This window comes from Corvus brachyrhynchos, unplaced genomic scaffold (genome assembly GCF_000691975.1).
Source record: "Corvus brachyrhynchos isolate BGI_N302 unplaced genomic scaffold, ASM69197v1 scaffold194, whole genome shotgun sequence".
Lineage (NCBI taxonomy): Eukaryota > Metazoa > Chordata > Aves > Passeriformes > Corvidae > Corvus > Corvus brachyrhynchos.
In genome coordinates this window covers 4,389,583-4,415,613 of record NW_008237890.1, presented here as the reverse complement: position 1 = coordinate 4,415,613, position 26,031 = coordinate 4,389,583, and the positions used below count along the sequence as shown (strand labels likewise).

At 37.4% G+C, this 26,031-nt stretch overlaps 1 protein-coding gene across 6 annotated transcripts in view; it reads left to right on the top strand.

Moving 5' to 3' along the window:
- NFIB (nuclear factor I B) overlaps nucleotides 1-19,465 on the top strand; it is a 263,106-nt gene extending 243,641 nt beyond the window's left edge. For 4 of the 6 annotated variants that reach the window (XM_017732876.1, XM_017732877.1, XM_008632558.2 and 1 more), the window contains 2 exons: nucleotides 2,154-2,242; nucleotides 12,917-19,465. In XM_017732876.1, coding sequence (XP_017588365.1) covers nucleotides 2,154-2,242; nucleotides 12,917-13,046 — 219 coding nt within the window. In that variant the 3' untranslated portion in view covers nucleotides 13,047-19,465. The remainder of the gene's footprint in view (nucleotides 1-2,153; nucleotides 2,243-12,916) is intronic. The other 2 variants (XM_017732878.1, XM_008632561.2) reach the window with 1 other exon arrangement.
- The last annotated feature ends 6,566 nt before the right edge of the window (nucleotides 19,466-26,031 follow it).

Here is a 26,031-nt window from a genome sequence, read left to right as displayed (position 1 = left end):
TGTCAGTAGTGCAAGCATGGCACAGCTGGTGCAGTGAGTAGCACTACAGTACTAACTATGAGTCTCATGTAGCATGAACCTTCATATAACTGTGCATGTACATGCCTACAGCTTACCTATAAAATGCACATGTTGCACTATTACCTTTGCAGTATTTGGATGTAGATGAATTGAGGTACATACGACCAAATTAATAAGAAGCATGTCATTTCTAACATTTATGAAATAGGTTTCAAAAGCTTTGTGGAGCTTCCTTAATGATAAGTTTAACACATTAACTGTATGTGAGGAAGGTTTTCATACAGACTAGGAAGAATATAGTGATTTAGTGCAGAAGCTAATTTACTAAAATGTAATGTATCAGTCTCTTACTGTTTTCCCCAAATGGCAAATGAAATTAGGTTCTATATAGCAAGCTAAGTGCTTGCCAGATTTCTGAATTAGACCTAAGTGAACTTAATAATTTGGTAACACTAATTTTGTGATTTTACTATATTTTTAATGGTTTTAATCAGCCAAATGGCTTTTATTCACAGATTTTATATTTTGTGAAAGAAGCAAAAAAGCGGGATGGGTGGGAGGGTTTAACCTTTCAGTCTTTTGTTTCAGCTGCAAGTGAGGTTTTATAGCTAAGTTATGAAGCTTTAAAATATGCATTTGTAGTGAAAATTATGACATCCTTAAGGATAATAGCTGAAATACATGTACTGTACATTGAATAACTGGGCTGACTATTTTATTATGTTTTCATTATTAAAATCAGACTTAGAATCCTGTTTTGTGTAGTGACTAAATCAAATGTTTACTTACCCATTTCTTAAAACATGTTTAATGTATTATTCACAGTTACCTCTAGCAAACTTTTGGACTGCATGTTTCCTTTTCTGGTTAATTTTATGTGGTTTAGTCATGCTTTTAATGGTCTTTAGAAGGTCCCGTGGAGTTCTTTAGATAACAAACAAGAAACAATCCCTATGAAAACATCAAAGACTAACATTTCCATTTCTCAGACCTTAACAGCAGGAAGCTTATGAGTCTAACAGCCAGACAGGGTCGTGTTTGCAATATTGTCTTGTCCTCAGCATTTGTATTTTTCAGGAAAGGACTGCAATTAATCGTGCTCCTGTGAAAACAGTTTATTGTAGTTTGCTTGCTGTAGCCTGTGCTATCTCAAGAACATGAATATGGATAGAGAAAACTAAAATTCATTGAATGTAATTAAACTCAGCAACATTATCTTCAAATAAGAGAGTTTAACCATATATAATAGTACAGCAATTTATATAAACACGATTATACAGAGGATAAAATGTATATTTTCTTCAGAAGCCAGATAAGCTCACTTTCTTAAACTTAAAAATAAGCAGCATATATTTTCAATAAATCTGCTAACACTATCGGGCAGCTGTTAAATAAAGAGAACTGCAGAGGGCTGCTTGAACAATCTGTGAAGGCAGAACTGATGATTTGAGGAAGAACTTGTTCCAGCTAACATTTAGTACATTCCTCATTATATTAAAATGCAGTAAAGTATTTTAAATTCTACTTTTCTGAATCTGAAGAAGATTAGGTTATTTTGTCGCCTCTAGCTAAGTAATACCACTTTCAGTAACACTAGATTAATAATCTTCAGTTACAAAATACATTTACTATTCTAAAATAGCAAGATAATGACATACAGTTTGTTTAATTTGGGCAAATTTTCTGTAAGTTGCATGTCTTCTATGTTTCACAAAAAGCATGCTAGAAGATATTGATTAAATTTTACCTTTACTCAATACACATTATATAGACCACTGCTTAAAAGCCAGCTTAATTATTTCCTTTCTTAAAGTATCTCACTATTGATTATTAACATTTCCTTTTATTCCAGCTCATTTTGTAATCTAATAATGGCTAATTGTTATGTGCTACACACTAGTTACTCTTTTATGCTTTATTAATAGAGGATCATATTAAAGTAGCATTATATTAAACAAGTCTATAGGCATTTATTTCTCAAAATAAGTTTTTTCTTTGTTTTATTTTTTAAAGTTACTTCTTGGGAAAGTAATACTTGTGCCATGTACAGTACTAGTTTGCATGTGTTCATTTAAATACTAAAAACTGTAGTATGCTCGATCCATATCTGACTGCTAGGTTTCAATTGACAGCTGAGAATTTGTGACTGGACCATGAATCAAAACGGCAGGCATTTATACCCCAGTGCCAGTGAGGATACATTGGGAATTACTTGGCAAAGGTAACATTTTAATTATTTCCACCCCTACACCACCTCTAAAAAAATTGCATAGAGCTACAGAATCTGTTTTAGTGGGCCTCCAGAGGTATACGTGACAGCATTATGATCAAAATATGTGTGTAACATTCCTCCTATACACATTCAGGTTATCTTTCATGTAAGCTGACTTTAGACGGTCCCTTAATGTAACACTTGAAACAACGTTATGCTGTCCTATGCAAAGGGTTTGCGAGTTGAAGGAAATACTGATCTTAGACTTTAAAAATGTCATTTGCAGTCATATTTTTGGGACCTTAGTGGTTAACAGAAAGAAAATGGTGCTGTTAGAGGTATAGATGAGTATAATAATAAATGGCTGAGGTGGTGGCTGTTCTTGGGCAAAGAATTACTATTATTACAATATTATTCATAGAAACATTTCTTACCAATTGGCTGGTGTAGATTTAGGTCACTAACTTATACATGAAGGTAAGATATAAACCATCTTATTTTTCAACTAAATAACAGAATAATTAGGAATGATTTACAAAAAAGGAGTTTCTTTTTGTATGAAAAAAAGGGCCAAAATAAACCAAAAAATAAATCCCATTAACCTTTGGTATATTGTTAATTTATTAGATTTTACGTCTCTTGGTATATAGTGGGTTATGGTAACAGTAGAAGGTGTGTGTCTATCTAAATAGGGCATATAAATGAATCCGCGTAATTTTGATACATCAGTTTTCACCTATTTCATGTACATGATTATCTGCAGCACTCAACACTTAACAAGAGCTGTACATGTAAAGCTTGTAGGTTGGGAGCCTATCAGATGAAGTATTAGCCAGTCACTCATGAAACAATGTTAAATATTTTTTTGAAATTTATGTGCACATGAAAATACATGTGCTTCTGAATAGTTAGTATAAGTATGTGTGTGAGTGTAATTTATACGTACGTACAAAATGCCTTTGGATGCTTGTACTGATGGTACTATGGATTGCTAGAAGTTTTGGGGCTTTTGAAAATCAATTTGGAAGGGAAATTACTGAATTTGAAAATTGGTGCTGTTTATAAATCTGAAGTTTAATTTTTTTGTGGGTTTTTTTTTTTAATTTTTCTTAAATAATGTTTTGAATCTGGAACAATTGTGGTGGCAAAATGAGGTCTTGTCATTTCTTTCCTTATTTATTAAATAGTACAGTGGAAAATTATCTAATGGAGTAATCTCATCTCCTCAAGGGCTGTGATTCACGTTACAAATGCCCATCATACAGTAATTGCAGAGTTTTCAATGTAGTGCCAGTAGTGAAACCAAACTGAGCTTGCATAGCGCAGAAAGGGTGATGCCACTATGAAGTGGCATTTTTCAGGGCATTGACAGGCCTTAGAAAATTACATCACAACTACATATCTAGGAACATCCTCACTTGGTTTTAATCAGTTCCCACTCAAGCCTCCTTTAAAGCAATGCCAGTCAAAGTGGTTGAAGCACTGTCCTAGCGTTTGCTGAATTCTGTTTTTCAGTACCATCATAAACCCTGGGCATAAACTGTGTAAAGAAAGGAAAAGTGGGGGAAAATATTTCTGGGTGATGACCAAGAAAATTTTGGTGGTGAATGCTCCATGATCCATTCACTGTTACAGACCAAACTGCTTTGCAGGTCATTCCCAGAGTGCTGCCTTCCACTGTGGCCCTGCCAACATACACAGGCACTACCAGAAGAGCCTAGGCACAAATTCTGCCATGGGCATTTCATTAGAGGCCTAGGTTATGCCACTTGCTCTTGGACCACGCACAGCCTGGAAGGACAAAGAAACAAGCTGTTCTGCCGAAATAGATGACTTTTAGGTGCTAGGTTTTGAAATATGACATTCTTCAAATCCCACTGAAATGAGGACCTAAGAAGAGAAATTATACCTGCACAGGCTAATGAGCAGTGAGCCTTTCTAGCACTAAAACTAACATTGAAAAATGAGAATATATTGCAAAAAGAATTGTCACACATTGACAAGGAAACATATCCCAGTCCAGACAAGTTTCTGCAACCCCAAATGGTTTGATAAATTCTTGATTATGTGATTTCCTTAAATCATTTTGATTGTGCTCAATCTCACCTTTTACATCAGGCTTTTGTGGTTAAGTATACTGATTTTTCAGAAGTATTATTGACCTCAGGCAGGTGAAAAAGTTGGCAGTCCATCAGCATTAGCTGCCCTGTGTCTAGCAGAGATGGTCAGGTTGAAAGCTTTGTCATCACGAATTGTTAGTGAACCACACCTTAGAAACCTTGGCAAATTGGATGATGAAACCTTCTGTTATTTCTGTGTTCTTTGTCTCAGTAATAGTTTCCTATCATACCTCTCTGTTGGTATTCAAAGATTCAGGTATAAGTCAGTAGTGATCTGTATGCAAAGGCTGAACTTTGCAGAAAAGAAGAGAATATGAATAATAAAAAACATAAAAAGGAACAGCAAGCCATGAAACTTTGGGTCACTGATACCATTTTCTACAAAACCAGAAGACTTGCAGGGAATAGTGATAACAAAAAATAGATTAATACTGAATAAAACATTCTACTATCTTTAAAGGAAATACTTACATTAAATATTCTGTGAGCATCCTAAAAAACACAAAAGAAAATGGAAAAAAACCCACCCCAGTTATTTGGTAATGTATTTAGAAGTAGTAATTTTTAATTTCCTCCTCATACCCAAACCATCTACAGTTTTTGTTTGGATTGGTTTGGTTTCTTCATTGCTTACTTAGAGCATTTATGGTGCATATTATGTCTTTATATGCTTTTTTTACATTTATTTCTTTATGTATTTAATTGGGTCTGCTGAGCTTTGAGCACAATTTAAACACATCAATAGAAATAAATTCTCAAGCACTCTTATGGCCATTTAGGTAATTTTTTTGGTGTACATGTGAAGAAGATACTCAGAACCATTAAAAAACACCAAATCCTTATATTTTTGGTAACAACAGTTCTGTTTACCTGGAGACAGAAGGCAAGGGAAAGCTGTGAAAATCTGTAAGGCTCATTTAGGAAAATACAGTCTTGGTCACCACATGAGGGCAAGTTTACGCAAAAAGTACATTTAAGAAATGAGTGAGAGTGGCAAAAAGTGGGGTGGGTGTGTATGTGAGGCTGATAGCGTGAGTTTGATCCTAAATCTAAGCCAGTCATTACACCACTGATGGTATTTCCAGTATGAATACTTATAAAAGCTGGCATGATGGGTCTCTCCTAGACCATATGGAGTATTTGCAAATCCTCCACAGACTGTTAGCAACTTTTCATTGCCAAAGAGTACATTTCAACTCAGCTATTGACAAATGTACTTTTATTAATGTTGATTCTTTTAACAATCATTCTGTGATAGTTTTATGCGTTAACTGTTTAACATTACCTTTACAATATCCAAGGAAATGGACTAGGCTAGAATTTCATGCTTTCATTCTGTTATCTTGACACATCAGTATAGTACAACAGCTGTCTCCTTCCTGGAGATGCTGAGAGGAGCTCTGTTCTCAGAGTGCTGAATTTCTTTCTCAGCTGTAGCTGTAGGGGTGTTCAGCATTCTGAACATCATTCCGGCCACCCCCTCCCCAGCCCCCCTCAGCACCACTGTGTGTTTATGATAACAGTGATAATAAGGCAATCAAATGGGATAATCTGATTTGTGAAAGAAGTTAAAGGGAAATTGAAAATGGGTGCGTATTGCTTTTGTAGCACAATACCTTGTGCATGTTTAGTATCAAGAAAATATATAGCTAAAGTTACACAGGCAACAGCTTATCTGTGGAAGCACATTTTGGCAAACACAAACACCTGTTAGAGAGGTGGTTCAAAAACTCTGACCTGTGCCCCTCCCTCATTCCTCTCCCCCGAAATGGTTTGGAATAGAAGTACAATTTCATTATGATTTAAGAACAAAAAGGCTGAAGTATCCTGATAAAATATTCACAGAGAGAAAACCTAATGATTTCTTATCTTTATAAATTTAAATTACTAGTTCTAATAGTTTTGCCCAGCTCTGTAGTGCAGAGAGATGTGCAGAACACTGTTTCCTCTCCATCTAGGCAAACATCTTCTGAACACTTCCTAAGAAATTAGTTGTATTCAAGCCAGACTTGCATGCTGCCATCCCACAGGAAATGGGTCAGCAATCCATTAAGATGCCATTAGATAATCTAATTTGGAACTTAATCTCTAAATTAACCATGCTCCATACTTGAAGCATACTTGAGAGAAAGAAAAAAAGTTTATGTTTGAATCGATAGGGGAGCCGAAGCGTGAAGAAGGCTGTTTGTTTTTTCTGTAGCTGTGGTCACGTCTCAAGCCGTCTGGTAACCAGGAGAAACCAGACATGATGTAATTCCAGATTGAACTTGAACTTCAGGGATTTAGAATGGGGGAACAATGGACCATAGGAATCAATAATGTCCATTTTCCACATGATTATGTTTGGAGCTTTAAGTTAACCTTTATGGGAGAAGCAGCAAGAACTGCAGTGTGACCAAAATGAATGAGTTGCTCTAGAAGCAAGATGTTAAAATCAAGAAAACAACTTCAGTAATAATTTGTGAGTAGGACTGTAGCTTCCAGCAGGATTAGAAAAGTTCTTGCTCTGTAGTGAACTGGTTGCCTGTTCTGAGCTCTCTTTGTTCACTTAGGTGGGACAAACTTAATCTTATGTTTCCTGTCAGATGATTTTTGGCAGCTGCTAGGGAAGGAGGAGCATATTATAGAAAATTCCCAAGTGTAAACTGTATCTTTAACCCCTTGGTTACTCCAGCTTTCTACTTTATCATCTTACCTCCAAATGTTTCTTTTGAAGCAGTAGAACTGCTTTGTTTGGTTTTTTTGTTTGTTTGTTTGTTTGGTACAGTTGGGATTGTCTCCATTATTATTTAGTCATGCTAATTTGATAAACTTGTAGTTATATTTTTTATAAGTGCTAAGGTAAAAATTCTAATGGTTTGAAATGCAAATAATAATATTTGGAAAAAGAAAAAGGTAGTGCAGGTGTGTAAAGTGAAGAGTCACTTTTTCATAGGCAACCCAGTGGGCTCTAGTAACTGAGCACATGTTCTCCATGGTTTGGCTTGACTTAGTCATAGTCTCCTCTGTACAAGTGCGTATTTGAAACCCTCTGTTAGGCCTGTTCCTGCACCAAATTCTCATACCTGGATGGTCCAAAGCATGCCAGGGACATGCAGCATTTCTCTGGACCCTCCCTCTGTTGTGGGTATTTATTAGTAATGGGCTCTGTAGCCTCTTCCTGATCTTTACATACTTTTTTGTGTTACACTGTCAAAAAAAAGGAATCTGCAGGGAATAGAATAAATAGTATTCTTATAGGAGATTTCCCTTTTCCCTCCCCTGGAAAGAAATCAGTAGGTTTTCAACTCCTCCATCTGCTAGACGGGTAGTATGTGCCTGCTAAACTGTAGAATTCATCCTAAACTAACCTGAGACACACTTAATACATCTCTTGAAACAAGTGCTCATCTTGGAGGTAAAACTTGACAGCTGTTTACCTATGGATACCAGCTCAGAATGGTAACAGAAGTACCCCATTAAGTAGATGTTGGAAGGGTGGTAGGCAGAAGTGGGAATTTAGCCAAGGCATTGAGGTTAGGAAATTTGCATTTCCAAAGTTCTTATGATCCTAGTAATTTTAAATGGTAAAAGTCCCTGTACGTGTGTGAGCAAGCACTTACTACAGAGACAGATGTGCCTTGCTTGGTGACTTACTATTGTCCCTTCTCTCAACATTGAAGGTATTTCTACCTTTTCTGTCCAAAGTCTGACTTGGCAGAATCTGATCTACCTTCTGTTAGCTAGTGGGTTCATGTAGGTGATAGTAAAGCCACAAGAAGGAAGTACTCTTTAGGTGTACTTCTGAATGGTAAAATTCTCTTACAGACTAATGAAACTGTAAAAGAAAGAAGGTAATAACTGGTGGAAAATAAGAATTTCAAAGACCTCAACATTTACTCAGGTCAGATTAAATTTATTTTTTATTGCATTTAGTTAATTTTTTAACATTATTATGCTCTTTATGTTATTACAACCTCCAAAATGGACTGTATATACATATAATGTAAGCACTACTTGTGGTTCATTCCAGTAATATTTTAATCAGAGGTTCTTGAAACAGCAATTATTATCTTTAAGAGGAAATCATGGCAGAAATCTTGATTGAATTAACATCTGGAAACTGTAATGGAAAGTGTAATGGAGAATGTTAACCCTGTAGGATGCTTGCACAATTTTCCTTTACTGTTTTATTACATTTGAACAGATAAATACATTATACCTCCTGTGGATAGAGAGGAGCTGATGACTGTATAATGTATCTGATAGTCTAGCTATGGTGAAAACCACTACCAGTAGTGAAATTACTGAAAGGCAAAATGCTTCACGAAGGTGATCCTGCAACAAAGGTGGATCTGAATCTCAAAACAGAATCTCATGGTGCTTCTCATGAAATTTTCTTCAAAACTTAGCCTTGAGCAGCTTTTTTAAGTCTCACTTCATGTTTCAAGGGAAAGGCATTTATATTATACCTTCTGTCAGCAGACAGATAGCAGATTTCCTCAGGAGTAGTAAGCTGGAGTGTGTGACAGACCTGTTTTATTCCACTCATATATACAAAGATTTCTTATCTAAAGGAGAAGCCGTGTGGGCAGAGAGACATTCTATTAGTTTCTGCAAGGACAACAACCTTGTCTGTGTCCCAGCAATGGAAAGAGTTTTGGCTTCCCTGGTTAAGGTACTTAGTGCACAGAGGCAGAGTATTGCCTCTGGTTTTGTGAAACCAAGTGCTGAACTTTAACTGGGACTAACACAGACTGCTGGATGGTATGGTGGAGGGAAAGTTGTTTCCCCTTTTCCTGTATTTCCACTCATAGGCACCCAGGTGAAGTTTGCTTTTGCAGCCAGAGTAACTGTCATTCCTGTTAGGATGTTCTGCCTAAAAACAGTGGATGGTTTCCATGGCAGAAGCTAAGCTCTGCAGTACTCAAGAAGTCCCTTCCCAGTAGGCTGGAAAAGGCTAACAGGGGAACCTTACTTTTTGGGGTAGTTGGTCTGGCTTGGCATCATGCTGGAGTTCTGGGGAACTACAGAGCAGAGTGTGGCTCACAGGGTAGCTGAAAGTCCAGCTAAATTTGCTGTAAATATAAAGGGAGGTCATGGGAATGTTGGATAGACAGCCATACTCATTCAGGTTAGCAGAGCCTGTGTTGTGTGTTTGGTTATTCACAGTTGTGTCACAGCTTTTCCGTAACTAGGGCTGTTCTCCTCAATAGCTTTCATTCAGGTTTCTTCCTTTGTCTGCAGTAAGCATCTGGTGGTGGTACCAGGCCTGGGGTGGCCTAAGACAGAGTTACATCCACCTGTAGTATGATAAGGTTGTTTTCTAAACTACGACCAGAACTCATCAAGCCTTGAAATAACAGCTTAGGAAATGCCAGCAAACAGAAGGAATGGGCTGTTCTTCCCAGCTGCCAGCACAGTTAGACTCTGCCCAGTGTGTGTATTTAGACCAGGACTTCAGCCACCTCCAGTGGTGTGGAAGTGGTGGCAGTTCCAGCCCTGCAGGCAGACACTGTGTGGCTGCCCTGGTCCCACAGGTGCTCCACTGTCTGCACCACCATCTCTGGCAGAAGGCTTGGTGTGAGAAGTAAAAGGGACTTTGAAACTCCTGTGGGATATACACAGTGTCAACACTGGAGATTTATTACTCCCTCAGGATCCATAAGTAGTACTGATGAATTTCTTGCAGTCTACATTTTTGTCATGGTCACAATATAAGGTGGGACATTTGAAAGGTTTAAATAAACACCTGTATTAACCTGGTAGGTCATATGGCAACAACAGTCATATTAAGAACTTGCTACAACTTATTTTTATTGAGCACTTTTCATAGAAATCAAGAGCTCTGTCTGGAATTTCAAGTAATAAATAAAAATTCAGCTGCAAATAGTAATTTGCTTTTAGTTAGCACTGACTTGTTTCCTTCACCCACTGTAGTCAGTAGAAGGTTGGTAACTTTAAAACAAAGCAAAAAGTCACAACAGTATATATCCAATCATTGAAGTGCACTGTAAATCTTCAGAAAGATAACCTGGAGCCTGTGTGTTTAGCCTTAGCCACAGAAATTTTTTAAATAGAGTCTTGACCTCAAACAAAATTTATGTTCTTTGAGTTAGTGTTGTATTTTTTTTGAAGTCACTAAACACAGTAAATCCCATGTAACAAGATAGCAAAGAACTGTGCATTGTAAAACATGTATACAGACAGATCCCAAGCAAACAAATCTGCTTGGCTCTATATTATTACTAGTTCTTATTTTTACAATTCCACTTGCTTGGAAGCAATTTGCTTTGTGTCTGTTATTTTTAGAATTTGCTTATTAACCTCATTGAAATCCAAGGAGGAAGAAACAAAAAATGCATTTTAAAACAAATTGTGAAAGAAGAAGAAGAAGTTGAAACAATTAAGCCTCTTAAATGAAATTCTGGTATTGAATTTTTTTTTTTTCTTTTTGGAACATAATGTTTTCATTACTTCATCTTGGAAAAATCTTTCATGCATAACTAGGTTTAAATCTTTGTGAGTGCTTCAAGATTTGTGGTGTAATTGTGATTTTTAAATTTCAGAAGGTTTTTTTTTTTCCTCCAATAGATTTTTTTTGTGTAATAGTCAATGGAATCAAAAACAATGACAAAGAAGTTAAACATATTACCTGACCTAATGTTTTGAAAACAGCAATTTTTAAAAAAAAATTCTGAAAAGGTTAAAATCCTCTAGATTTTTAGGTGTCCTTTGAGAATATACCCAATTGAAGAAAAAAGCCCCAACAGCCTTATTGAATAATATTTGTTCTTCAGGCATTAAAAACATTAAGATATTAATATTTAGTGTGCTTTCTTCATGAAATTAAATTTGTCCTTCTCCTTTGGGAATATGACCATCATTGAGACAAACAGGTCAGGAACTATTTCCATTTTTGGCATGTGTAAGGCATAGCACCTGAAATTAATTGCTAGGAGGTAAAATACTAAATTAACAGGTTTAGAGAGGTAAGTAGTTTCAAGCAGGAATAAACGATAGAATCTCTTTGTATTATTTTTAATATGAAAAGCCTGAGAAACATGTACCCTTGTCGCAGTTTTGGAGACAGACGAGCGACAAGACTCACTGGGCTCATGCACAGCAGCCCACTTTCATTGACTTTTCTTCCCCAATATAAGTTGACCACTTTTCAGGAACTGAAGTGGTCACAAAAATCTGCCAAATGAAATGTAGTTATTTTGTGCACATTTAAAATAGATAAAAAGAGTCTATTTTCCTCTTTATACACGGTGCCACAAAAGTGCATCTTCGTGCCCAGGGAGAGAGCACGGCAGAAATGGGACAAAAGACAGAGAGGAAAGAAAACTTTTAGCCTCCACAATGCACCTGTTGAAGGGTTTAGTCTGCAGATGTGTTATCATGAAACTCGTTAGTCTAATCCCAAAATGTATTTTCAAGTAAGAACTTATATTTGTGAAAAGACTAATTCACAGAAAAGCTCAATACAGTGGAATGCAGAGGGAAGATGTGTTTGCAAGCTCTATGTCCAGTTTTGGTACTAGTTCTTTGGCAATGATGCTGACTTAATGATGTTGTTTTTTCTTCTGAATAAATGTAACAAAACTTTCTTTGGAGTCATAGAATCCTATAACTTAGGAAAGTTTGGTTTGAGCTTCTGGGTTGCCAGAACCATATCTAAGGAAAGGGCTGCTCAGGCTGCAGGGTACTGAATACCAGTAGCTGAGGCTGTCTTTGAGTATCCATCTTGCAATTATGACTGGTTGGTGCCCAGTGAACCTGTGAATGCCATTGGGACTTCAGCTCCTCAGTGACAGAGCACTTTTGAAATGATGACTTAAGTTCCTAAGTCATTGAATTGGCTTTGAAAACTTTTTTTCCTCAGAGGCTTGTTGAAAAAACTATGGAATACACTGTTACCCTTGACTCACAGCTACCCTTGGCTGCAAGTGTAGATGCACAAGGTCCTGTGCTATCTGGTGTTTCTTAGACACTGAAATTTTTTAAAGAAGCAGGTTTTATGAACATTACAAGACCTCTATTCTTATGGGCATCTGTGCATCTCAGAGGTCCATCTTGGGATGGTGACAAGATAAACTGCTGTGTTGTAAGAGAGGAGGAAATCTCACAGGATGCTGAACCACTGAATCTTTATACTGTATTCTTGAAAAAAGAACACATGTACCCTGTGGTATATTTCACTAGTTCTTAAATGACATTACGCTATATAGTGTCACTTGTATGGTTTAGTTGTGCCTGCTCCATATATTTGCATCCGACATTTTGGGAGGCTTTCATAAACAAACAGACCACTTACTGTAACTCAGGAGTAATACAACTTGCTACTGAGTTCAACACAATTATTTTTATTTCAAACAACTCATACTTTCACAAATAAAACTGTGAAGTAGAATCTCAAGTTACATTCACAAATTTTGTTTCCAGTTTTATCATAAGTAGTACTATTATTAATGAATATTGGCTGAACCTTGATTCAAATTCATTGTATACATGTTTAATTTATATTTTGTTTTTTTCTCTCTCTTTCTCTCCCTCCTTGTCTCTTTCACCTTTTCAACAGTCCTGGTACCTGGGCTAGCTTGGTTCCTTTCCAAGTATCAAATAGGACACCGATCCTGCCGACAAATGTCCCAAATTATGGTTTGAACATAATTGGAGAGCCTTTCCTTCAAGCAGAAACAAGCAACTGAGGGAAACAAAATTAAAAGCAAAATTTAAAAAAAAAGGAAAAAAGAAAAGAAGACAGTATGAGGAAAGAAACTGAAGAAAGAAGAAAACAATAGACCAGCAATTGCAGCTCTTACAATCACTAATTCCCTTATGGTTGAAACTGAAATGGTATACAAAGGGTCGATGATATTTCACTGATGAGTAGAATGCAGCTCCTGCTAAGTAGCCTTTGTTATATGAAGTCCGCTGGGAAATAGATGTTCTGTCTCCGACAATATATTTTAACTGACTTTCTAGATGCCTTAATATTTGCATGATAAGCTAGTTCTATTGGTTTAGTATTCTTGTTGTTTACGCATGAGATCACTATTCCTGGTTATCTCACAAAACAAAGGCTAGGCAGCAGCAGCAGAGCTGCAGGAGGACAAGGGCCGTGAGCCAGCCATTTTCTCAGCAGTCTGATTTCTAAATGTTTTAAAAATAAGCTCTGTAGCCTTTAGTTATCAGTATGGATTTATTAAACTTTGGCCCTTAATTCAGCCTTTTTCTAGTGTGTTATGCAGTTTGAAATTTTCAATCAGTATGGACACACAGGCTCTATGGAAGAAATGCCTCTACGCAGGTAAAAGTGTTATCTTCTCATGCAACAGTAAAAAAAGAAAAGGAAAAAACTGACATTTTCCCCACTAAAGAAACACTTACAGAGGCAAGTGCAATTTAAAAATCATATCTAAGAGGTCATCACTATAAGTCCTTCAGCCCTTGGACTCTAAATTGAGGGGATTAAAAATAAAAATAAAAATTGCTTTGAACAAACTTATTTTTCCCCTCAGTTTTTGAGGGCATTAAAAGGCATTAAGTCAAGACAAATCATGTCCTTGAGAATAAGAAATCAATGGAAATACAGCACTTATGTTGGTTTAGCTGCTGCCTCCTCGGAGGGGTAGGATTTATTTATTTAAAGTTACTTGTTGCATCAAGAACCCATAGGGTTTACATGTTTCTGTAAAATCTACATCATAGAGACAAAGACATAGGCAAATCCATGTCACAAGGGCAAAGCTTACCGTTTACAAACTGGTAATACCAGGATGGGGATATGTTGTATTTAAATAATGCACTCTTAATGTAAGTCTATTTACAGGGTGCTGTAAACTTGCATGGTGCTTTCAGAAGTTAGCCTTGTTCAACAATTTTCACATATTGACAGGAATATAATGTGCATGGGCAGACATTTTGCCTCTATGTCTCTTTAAAAATTTAAAATACTCTTTCCAGTAATCCTAATTTGCACGAAGATATAATGTCCACATTACGTGCCTTGCCTTGAAATCTAAAAAAAATGGAAAAAAACAAAAAAAGAAAAAAACTACAAAAAAATTGACATCACTACACTTGTTTTGCTGCATTTATTATAATTTTAAATCTTTACCATTTTTATGACAAAATATTTTGTACTCCAGATGCGAAAAATGTGTGACATCATGGATTTTTTAGACAGTTATACCTTTATCTCACATTTATAAAGCATATCATGGCTGTGTATAGTTGCCGCTTAAGAATTGTAATCGACCAGCAATATTTTCAGTATTTTGGTGTTTTTTCTATTAACCTTTCATGTTTTTCATCTTCCAATTAATATTGGGGGGAGGGGATACAAATTTATATGAATTATGCAATACCAAGTTTTTCCTATGTAGGTAGTGCTTTTAGCTGTATTGGTTACTATAGGTAAGTACACAGATTTAAAAAAAAAAAAAAAAAAAAGAATAATGTATGCTTTTTTTGTTTGTTTTAATTGACCAAAGTGGGTACTGCTATTTTTGCAGTGTGATGAGGTCCTTTTCTGTACTGAGAGGTGGACAGGGGATTTTTTTTTATACATACATATATATATATTCTGGGGTGGGGGGGGAGGATTTTTAACACTTTACAGTGTAGCTGTGAAGCAGTGCACCCTTAGCCAGGCAAGGGCTGCAAAGCAACTGTTCTGCCTACTGTGACAAACTTTCAAATCGGTTCCCTCTTTTTAACTTCCCACCTGGGGTGCAAGCTGAAATCATTTCTGGATTTAAAAAATAAATAATGAATTCTGTTGGAGGCAGACTTGACTTGAGGAAATTGTTTTACTTCAAGGTTTTTTTTCATGAGAAAGAGAGACAGATGGAGAAAGAGGTCAAGACCCACAGTGAGATGAAGCCTTTTCCATTCTGGCAAAGATAGTGCATCCTAAAGTGTTCATGTTAGAAAATGTTTTTAGCTCAGAATGACAAAGACACTCACTTTGTCTAGGAAATGCAAGTACAGGGCATCTTTGCTGGCATAATTCCACTGACTCCAGTGTACTCTGGAATTGCTCATGCAGAAAATTTGCCCCCCCTTATCCTTCTTGATTTTTTCCTGTACATAATTTTTTTTTTATATTCCACTCCCTTCTCACCCTGCCAAGTTTGTTAATTCAGCATTTGAATTACAACTTTCAGCCTGCTTGGGCTATGTCAGAGATTTGCAGTCTTCTCTTCTGATAGAGCAGATCAGATGGAGAGCCCTGGGGTGTAGTAGAGAAGGAGTTTCTTTTTGTAAGGAATTAGATCATGGTGGAAATTAAAGTGTGTTTCCAGTAAAATCCCATTTGCAGACCAGTAGTGGGCCTATTGCTGGTGACCTCTTACACACAAGGGATCTTTGCAATGCATGGCTCAACACAGGCTGAATTTTTCTCTAAAACACATTCTCCAATTAGGGTAAAAGCAGAGTAGCGTATAACCATGTGGATGGGAAAATTCATCCCTCGCAGTTGTCTCTGTGTTTTGGAGGTTTTCCTGCCCTGGAGCAGTCCCAGAGGCGCAGCTCCAGCAGCAGTCACCCCAAGGAGCACTGGTTGGGGGCGTGCCACCATCAGTCCCTTCTGGTTCCAAGTGTGGTTAAGAGCAGTAGTGGTGGCACGTCCACATGGCTCCAGGGAGAGAGAGTGTGTAGGCAGGGCTTGAATGGCTACAAAGACAGGAGCCTTTGAGATTTGCTAAACTGGAAAAAAAAAAAAAAGAGAAAGATAAGACACAGAAAAAAAAAAGAAATGTGGGGTTCTTTTTTGGAGCCCCTCAGTAATTTGTTTGCTAAGCACATGGCAAAATGTGCTAGACCCAAACAGAGTGCACCTCAGTCTCTAGCCTGGTATGTGTTGTCCTTTACACGTCATGATACAGAGCAGTTTGGGAGCAGAGGTGTGCTGGGGGCATGTCCTTGTTTAGTACCATTAACAAGGTGTTCTCTGAAAGCTTTTTATAGCACATTGGGACAAAACTGGAACAAGTTCAGGCTTCAACATGAAATATCCAGAATGATGATTGCCCTTTGTAGGAAGATAGATGCTCTTATTTTATTTTTTTATCTCTAGCCTCCTGTATGAAAAGATGCTGAGCTTAAAGATGCAATTTTTTAGAGACATAATCTCCTTCCTTAAACTGGGTTATTCAACAACTGTGGGTTTTTGTCACCTACCTCTCTAATAGAGAAGCCTGCTTGGAAGATAACGAACTTTTCATTTTTTTAATGTTTGGTTTTAGGTTGGCTTTGTTGGTTGGTTGTGTTTTAAGCTCAGCATTCAAAAGATTAAGATAAGACTGAGAACTCAAATCCAGTCTCTGGCCTCCTCCTTCACCAGGAAGTGTATTCTGACTAAATTGAGCCACCCCGTTCTATGTGCACTGTTCTGCCTTTATTAAGTTGCTTTGCAGCCCTGGCCTCATGGCTGTGCCACTGAAGTGTGTTTCCCCTGGAGTGACATGAACGCTTGAGGCTTGACTAAGAAAAAAAAAAGGCAGTGAAGGAGACTGTACATAAAGACATGGCAAAAATATTAATTATAGCAATATAGTTGTGGGGTGATGTTCAGGTGGGCATCTCCATTGAAAATATGTGAATGAGTTTGTGAAGCTGCAAGTAGCAAGAAGAAAGGATGATCTTCTGAATAAACCGCCTACCTTGTAGACAGTAATTTGTACACTGTATAGTTTTGTTAAGAATTTTTTTTTTTTTAATTAAAATACCCTTGTTTGTAAAGCTAACTTTTTAACAATTATAATGGAAATGCCTTTCCATTTTTAAACAAGAATATTCTTTGTTTAGAAACTGGACTTGGGTTAAAACTCTCCAGTTTCTTAATTTATGTATTAAGAAAAATCTGTCCATGTTAGGAGTTATTTCGCAGATTCCTATGCTTGAAAAGCATAGGTTACTAATCCTTTAAAAATGTAAATGGAGAAAAGTTATATTTTATGAAGGTTATTTTGTTGTATTTAGTATTGGAAAAGTTGGTTTTCAGAGCATTTCAAAATGTTGGAAGTACCACTGTCTTTTTTATTAGTATATATGGCCTTTAGCAAAAGTTTTTGTGATTGTTACATGATGGTATTTAAGATTAGGTTCACAGAGCTATTCAGGATAGGCAGAGAGCTAAAACAGTACTTAAGTCTCACACAGCTGTGTCCTCAGGGAGCAGAATTTTGGATTTGCAACTTGTAGCTTCATAAGGACTTAATGAAAGAGATTGCACAAAGACATCTGTGACACCGGTGTGTGTTCTGTACCTAAACCTAAATTATATATACTGTGTGAGATTATGAAGGCTGCAGAAAGTTATCCCATATTCAGTGTACAGTTTTCACTTTTAATGAAAAAACTCTCTAATGTTGCTGGCAGTAAGGCCCCAAGCATGACATCCTCTATGGTTTACATGATCCTGTCAAGGTCTTTTGTTAACGTTAACCAGCTGTATGCTCCTGGATTTTTTAATTTGGTTTCTATAGAAAAGAAAAAAAAAGAGAGTAAAATCACATGCCAGCTAATCAAGTTAAACAGGAAAGGCTCAAAGCTGAATGTTCTACTCCATGCTGAAGGAGCTGAAAACTGCCTCCTTCTTATTTGCACTTTCTGCTAGTTCCCCAGTTTTAATAATTCCTCAAAATTGTGTGGGTGTGGTGGAGCACTGCAGTTGGAGGATAACATGGACCACTGATTTTGCCCTTTAACCCTGCACAATGACCTTTGCATCAGCCAAACTTATTGCCATGACAACTCTTTGTACTGTTTCCATGCCACAGCTCTGTTGGTCACGTTGTCAATAGTAAAGGGGACAAGTTGGAGACGGTCAATTTTTACATTTTTTTGTTGCAAATTTTTCTTCAATGGTTGTAAGTAGTTGTTTGGTTTTTTTTTTGATAAAAGGGTTCACTAGTTAGTACTCTTTAGAAATATCTGTGTGTTGCAATTCAGATGTATGTTGAATTTGTGAAAAGGGCTTCAGTGTCACTAGCATCATGATATCCTGGAATAAGCCTTTGATACTTTCATTGCATGATACCATAACAGTAAAACAAAAGGTGGCCTGAATAAAGGGAGAGCAGTGTGAGCTAGTGACACTAAAGCCAGTCTTTGTATTACTGTATTTTTGACAGAATGGTTTTGAAAACTGTGCTACAGGGACTGATGTGGCAAATGTATCTCTATATGCAGAAGGAAGTTTTTTAAGAAGTATGGCTTATTATGCATTCTTCATTGAGGGCATTGAAGTTGCATGGACTGATAGAAGTTGATGCAAAATGAGAAAGAAACAAAAACCAGCAAAATGTTTACCAAAAAACTCAAACAAATGAGCAGTGCCTGTTCAATTTCACAGTCTCTGTTGAGTTCAGTTGTAAATATGTTTCAGATAACATTTTCTTCAAAAATAATCTCTACAACATTGTAGAATGTGAGGGGTTCCTCAATCCCAGGCATAGGCTTCTCAAGAGCTGCATTAGATTATGTCTTCATCAAGCTGTTAATTTGTGCTTATATCATATAGAACTTTTAGTAATCTGGGAAGAGGCACCCCATCTCAATGATATTTCTCTGAGAAAAACTTTTGTAGGGCTGTGTGTTTCTTTAGATACATTTAGTACAACTATAGGTGACAAGTAGTCAGTTATTGCTTGCTAGCTACATACCAGGGTTGATCCATTTTAAAACTTTTGGCATTTTTCCCCATACTGTAGGCCATAAATCCTGAAGGTCCCATTTTAATTAAAAAAAAGGTGCATGCAGAGTCTTGGTGTAATGAACCTTCACTAGGAGGATGCATTACAGTACAGCTACTTAATTTTGGAATTAGGGCCCTCTGGCATCAGACCTGATTTTAGCCTGAGTGTTAACAAAGGTTTTTATTGTGCCTGGTTGGAGGATAATAATGTTCTTTTTGGTACTTTTTTTTTTAGGTTACAAATGAACTCAACTGCCACAAGTTTTAAACTGGTGTAAATCAAGCTTGACTTAATGTGATTGTTACTGTTATATCCAGCCTATACTGCTAGCAGCTGCTCATACTGCAGTCAATTACTGGAAGCGGATATATTTCCTATGCAAAAACTGTTTAAACAATAAAAATGAGCTATGCTACAGACCTGGTCTTACGTTTTCTTTTCTAAGAGTCATAACTGGCAGTATCTCAGAAACAAACCTTAAACCTTGTAGCCTGACAGTGTGGCACAACTTACGGAGTTCTCTGTATACCTAGTTTAGATTTAATGTATTTGTTTGCACACATTTGGGCTTAGCTTACACAGAAAAAGAAGGAGAGCAAGAACAGAAGGAAATACAATCAGGTAATCCGTTCAGTTTAATTTTTCTGTTTAGTTTTCATCATCGTATTTAACCAACCCTACAAATTATACAGGTGATCTTGGTGCCAGACTGATTTTTGCTTTTATATATTCTTCACAAATATTTGTAGCTCTGCAGCCTATTATTTTATAACTATATAGATTCATAGCCAGTAGTTTTCCACCTGTTAGACAGGAAGACAAACCACATTCCTAGGCCCCTATCCTATCTTGCTTCTTCTGAGAACCAAGGTTGAGATACTCTCCCATAAACAACTAGCGAGGAAGGGGGCCTTCAGAAGAGGGTCGAACCAAGAGGGAGAATTACCTGATCACCACATCTAATTGGGGATTCTTGTCAATTATGCTAATTTGCTAAATTTATAAAACTGTACTTGCTCTGTGTCACGTGTGCATCTTCAGCACATTTTCAGTGTGTATTTCAGCTTGCTGTGAGCCTGAGGGGACCCTTCATAAAATGTAGCTGCATTTTATCACCTAATTGTGTCTGGCTCACGATTTTAGGGACCAGAAAAAGGCATCAATCTGCACTGCATCTCCTGTGATATAAGATTAGGCATGATAGCAAAAGGGCAGGAGACCTCTGTTTTCTTTTACCCTTCTTGGTTTTTGACAGACTTTTGATTTCCTAACTGCTGTCATGATTACATTTTCATTAAATAAAGACAGTAAGATCCAAGCTTCCCAAAATTCTTCCTGAAACCAGAAACACTTATCTTGGGTCAAGACCTTTCAACTCTACAAAAGAATTATTTCTCTTAAGTGTGAATTAGATGTATATATGGGATGTTTCATTCAGCTCTTGTTCCAGGAAACAGACCGTTTTCTTCTTAGACCATTAGGACTCCATAAACCAGTAGTAGCAGTTAGCAAGAAACATGAATATGGTCAAAAGACTGGTGGGATAATAGTGTAAAGACTTAAACTGGATTATGTATAAATCATCAAATTTTGTCCCACAGTGAAACTAAACAGCTCTCCATCTACTTAGATAAAAGTATTGTGCAGTTTCTAAAACATAAGTTTTATCCAGTTCCAACTAGTAGTGTGAAAAAGGTAAAGTGGTTTGTTATTTTTCCCTACTGCTTTTTTTACGCAAAGACCATTTGTTTATGAAATGTACTAATTTTTCTGGGAGAGGCCCTTTGTTGTGCGTGTGTCTTTCCAAAACAAATTGTCAGGCATGAAAATTTAGGAAATTCAAATGATTTTTCCTGCTGGGGTTTCATTAAATGATGTCATTTGGCCATGATTTGAAGACTATATTAAGGACTTCAGGTTCCATGTTAAAAGATCCAAACCAGAAAACTTTCCTGCATAATCCAGAGATAATTAAGTTCACTCCTACCTCCCCATTCTGTTAAGAAAATGCCCTACTTCTCCAGCCACTCTTAAGCCCTGTGCAAAGCACACCACTGATGAAGCCTGCAGCAATCCTGCATGACTTTGAAGCCCCATTCTATGCAAGCCAGCTGTAGGGTGGCATGACGAAAATAGCTCAGGAAAGAGAATGGCAGCTGCCTCACCCTGCCAGTGCCACAGCCAGGGCTGCAATGCCATGCTCAAGATACACAATACAGTGTCTAAGAAGACCAAAATGAAAGTAGCAGGAAGGGGAGAATGCAAAGACCGTGACTTGCAACTTTGTGGTGAGTACAAAAAGGGGAACACACCTGGTTCAGGCCTTTCTGTTTTCCCATTTGCAAGATTTTTGAGAAGAAATGGACAAACAATTATTTTTTTTTCCAAGTCCAGTGTTGTTTTTGTGTATTTTCTCACAAGATTAAAAATTGTTATTGAAAAATAACATAAATCTTGACACCAGATCTAAACACATATGCAAGCAACAAAGTAGAATTGTGCAGTGCCACCTCACAGATTTTTGCTGCTTAAGTCATTAAATGAAATTCTTAAATCTTTGCTATATCCTGGATTCTTTTTGAGTCTTATCTTAATTTCTATGCTGGTTACTGATCTAAATTTGCACATTATAACTGTTGGTCAATCAACTTCCGGTTTCTTGGGTAAAGGTTAAAGCAAACATAGTCTTAGCATCTTGCTTGTGAGCCTCAGCCCATGGGCATCCGTTTCTTTGGGGATGCTCCCCTGATGTTCTGTTTCTTTGGATCTGTTCCCCTGAATGCTAGGGGACCCTTGGGAGTGTTTAGCTGCCTGTATCTGAGTCACAGTCAGGAGTGTCTGTGAACACAAGAAGGTTACTGAATGCAAGGACGGAACCAAATTTTGGCTGCAATTTGCTGGAGGGATGAAAAGTTCATCGCTGCTATCCAGGTGATTCTCATGCACTTTGTCGTATCTCCACTCAAAAGAGCTGCAGCCTGAAATCTTTCTGGTAAGGTAACTACAGGATTGTTTCACAGGATTGTTTCATAGATAGGTTATATAAGTCACCCTTAGAAATGGTAGAACTATGTCCACCAAGATTTTAAAACAGAGACCACTCTAAAACAAATTGTTGGCATTGTCAGACTTTGACAGACATATGCAGAACCTAAACAAGATCTTCATGAGAAGAGGTATCCTCTTCTGGCCTGGCAAATACATCTTTGGAGTGTCCCCTAATAGCTTATTTAAGGTCCTTGACATGAGATGAGCCACTCTTACCAAGGCCATTACCCACAAATGTTGATGGACTGAGCTGCTGAGAGCTGTAAACATTTATCCAAAGCTGAGCAAGGATTCAAGTGTGTCTTGAACTCAATTAACCTTTTGTGGCATTCACCATTACGTTGTACCCTGGTCCACTTTTCTTAATCTGTCACATCAGTATGTTCTCCAGAGAAAGAACGGAGTGAACCAAGTTACAGGACATTGTAAAATATAAAGCTTAAAAAGCCTGAACATATGGCAGCTAGGAGAACACCACCAGTCTTTCATATCAACATTCTCTTACAGCTGGCTTCTGCACATGCTGTTATGAGTATCTAAGCAGAATCTGCTGCTTAAAAAAAAAGGGAGTGAGGGGTAGGTGGGACCTGCTCCTCTGGAAAGTTGACTGATGCCACTGGAGTCATTAGAAATCTGTCAACTGATTTTTAACAAGTCTTATTAAAATCTGCCCATATTGCTGGCAAGGCACCCTAATTAAGGTGAAGATGTATTTTTTTCCAGGCCTTAATATGCATACTCTTTTCTTTTTTCCCCTGAGGTGGACACCTTAGGGTGAAAGGAGATGCTCAAAGCAGAAAATATTAGTTTCTGCTGCTAAGATGATGCTCACTACTAAGAAAATGGTCTCCATTGACTATATTTAGATGCACCCCCCCTGCCACAACCAGCACATATTGCAGTGGGCAGACCGGCAAGAAAGTCTGATACACCACAGGACTGGGGCAGGGGTAAGAGATATATCTCTACATAACTGACAAGTCAAGCTCTGCAGCACTGTGAAGCTGGAACCATATCAATTGTAAGCAGCTGTCTATTCAATTTTCAGAAACTCTCTGATCAGATAATTGCTGATGTTTCAAGAAACAAATGTTGCCCCCAGTAAGAGCACTGAAATGCCACACAATGAAATGAGGTCACCAAAGGGTGAGTGGGGGCTTTAATACTTAAACATTTTTCAGGCATTATTCTGGTTTTAAAACACCTCTCCCTCAAATTATTTGAGGTTGAAATATTTCCCTCAGTATTTTTCTGCTGAAGTACATTGAAAAAATGTCACAGTTACTTACAGTGGATTTGTTTCACAGACCAGAAAAGATGGATCTGTGAAAACCATTAGAAGATGAGTGTATTTTCTATTTCATGGAGACAATACAAAGATAAGGTTGGGGTTTTTTGGGTGGTGGTTTGGTTTTGTTCCTTTTATTGCCTTTTTTTTCTTCTTCTTTTTAGGTGGCATCCTCAGTCCCTCCTTTTGAAAGAATGTGATACAGGAATTCACTTTGTATACCTGAAATGTCTAATGTATGCTAGTTTGTTTTGACTTTGAACAGGAGAGGAGGAGACACACCACAATACTCATAAAATGCACTCAGTAATAAGGAAATTAACAAAATATAACACAATGCCTCTAAGACTCAGAGCTTGCACAAGTTGGATATATCAATATGTGGACTGTAAATGAGTTAAGGCACTTTGGAGGATGTGAAAGTGAGGTAAGCAGATCATGCAAACATGTTCACCTGTTAATCTTAGTGCCTTCTGGGCATGCTATGCAAGCATCACACAAGCATGACTGTCACTTTACAGGTGCCGGCATCACTCTGCTCAGGACAGACAGCAGCAAGAGCTGTGGGGTCCTGGCAAGCCCGGACTGGTGTATCAGTAGGAGGCTCCCACAGTACGTGCTGTGGATGGTGCGTTCCTTTAGGATAGTGGCTTTTGATCTTTGGTCCTAAGAAACCTTGGGGATCTTTGGAACACTTCTGTAAAGGAGTGGAATAGGGAAGATAAAATGAGTGGTGGCCTTCTAGTAGCTAGTTTTCCTGTCACACCATTATGTTTTGAAGGAGATATGCAAGACACCTTCACAGCAGTTTTTAGATTTATAATCCTTCTGTTCAGAACTGTGATGTTTCATGCAAAGAGCAAGATGAGGAACAGAAACCCCTGCTATCTTATACATTTATAAATTAATTATTTTCCATTTTGATAGTTGTTCAGAGGGTCCCAGGAGGATGATATTAGGGTAAGACAGGAAAAGAAGGAGTCTTGTCCTGTGCTCAAGGATGAAATTTGACTGGGCACAGCATCTCACTGTGAAACATCAAATCTCTCTGTTCGCTGTGTTCTAGGGACAGACAGAGAGCTGACATATCCAGGCTCACAGTGGGATTCATAAACAACTCCGGTGAACATCTACAGCAGAAAAACAGATCATCTGGGAGGAAGAAATACTTTATAAACTTGGAATACAGAAAAAAGTATTGTGGGAAATTTAGAGTGCTTGACCTGGTTTCTTTATCAAATATACATGACAAACAATGGTAGGAATATGCCTTTAAGCTGAAGCCAGGCAATTTAAATTAAAAAAAAAAAAGATTTTATTTTTTAAACATTGATGTTACTAATAAGCAACCAAAAGAGATGATAGAGCCTTCAGCTCTTGTATTCAAGTAAACGATGCATCTTAAGCTGTTTTTCCATCCAATGCAAAAATTATATTCATAATAAAAACAAAGAATATCTGGATAAAATAAACTAGACTGTCGTGATTGGACTTCAAACCAGACTGGTGCCATACTGTGTTACTTAGCGCCTTTTGTGGATGTCTGTTTATGAACATGCAATGCTTTAATTCCTTCTGCTATCTTTCAGTGTTACTGCTGAGGACTGACTTACTGATAAGAAAGTACAAAGTGATAGGTTAAAATGGTTGTTGTAGGAGTGGTGGAAGCAGGAATTATTCAGAGGTTTTCTTTCTTGACCATTTCATTCTACGTACAAATAAAAAATTCTCAGTTCTGAAACCAAATGGATTGATGGATATTGAACTGTACCTTATACTTTCAAAATAAAATCTGTACATTATCCAAGCTTGGATTTAAAAGTTTTATTTCTGTTTGAGAGGCTCCATCAGTTTTTATTTTAAACTTTGACTTGCTATTTACAGTTTAATTCTTTTTCAGTAATCTACCGAAATATTTCCTGAATTCTACCTGGGTTTAATTTTCTCAAAAAGAAAGTGGTTTCACTCTTTTCTTTTCTTTCCTTATCAGACTATTCACACTTTAGGTGAAGTTTGCGCAGGTGAACTATTTGTATGCTAGAGATTCAACTTTCTTCAGATCAGAATTTCTCCTTTTGTGTCTGTGGTGGGTTGACCTTGTCTGGCTGCAAGATCCCCACCCATCTGCTTTCCCACTCCTCACTCTCAAAAGGATTGAAGGGAGAAAATAAGATGAAAAAGCTGCTGGATTTAGATAAAGACAGATAGGTCATTTAAAGATTACCCTCACAAGCAAAACATACTTGGCATATGGAAAATTAATTTGATTTATAGCCATTTAAAAATAGAGTGGATAAGAAACAAAGAGAAAAACTAAAACCTCTTCCCCCCACCTCCCCCTTTTTACAAGGTACAACTTCACTCTTTCATTCTGTTTTAATCCTCTCAAGCCATAGGAGCAGGTTTGTACATGATTACAAAGAGGTGGAGATGGGATACAAAACAAACTCATAAGAATAAAAGTGCACTACAGGAATAGGATGATGCCAGAGGCCAGGTATTTTTCCTGTCCTGCACAATAATTTTGGAGTGAAGGATGACACACAGAAGTGGGCTGCAGCCCTATTGCAGGAGCTCCGGGTGAAGGCACAGCCAGGAGAAAAGTGGTGCATGAAACACCAGCTGGTTGTTCTCAGCCATTTTTTGGGT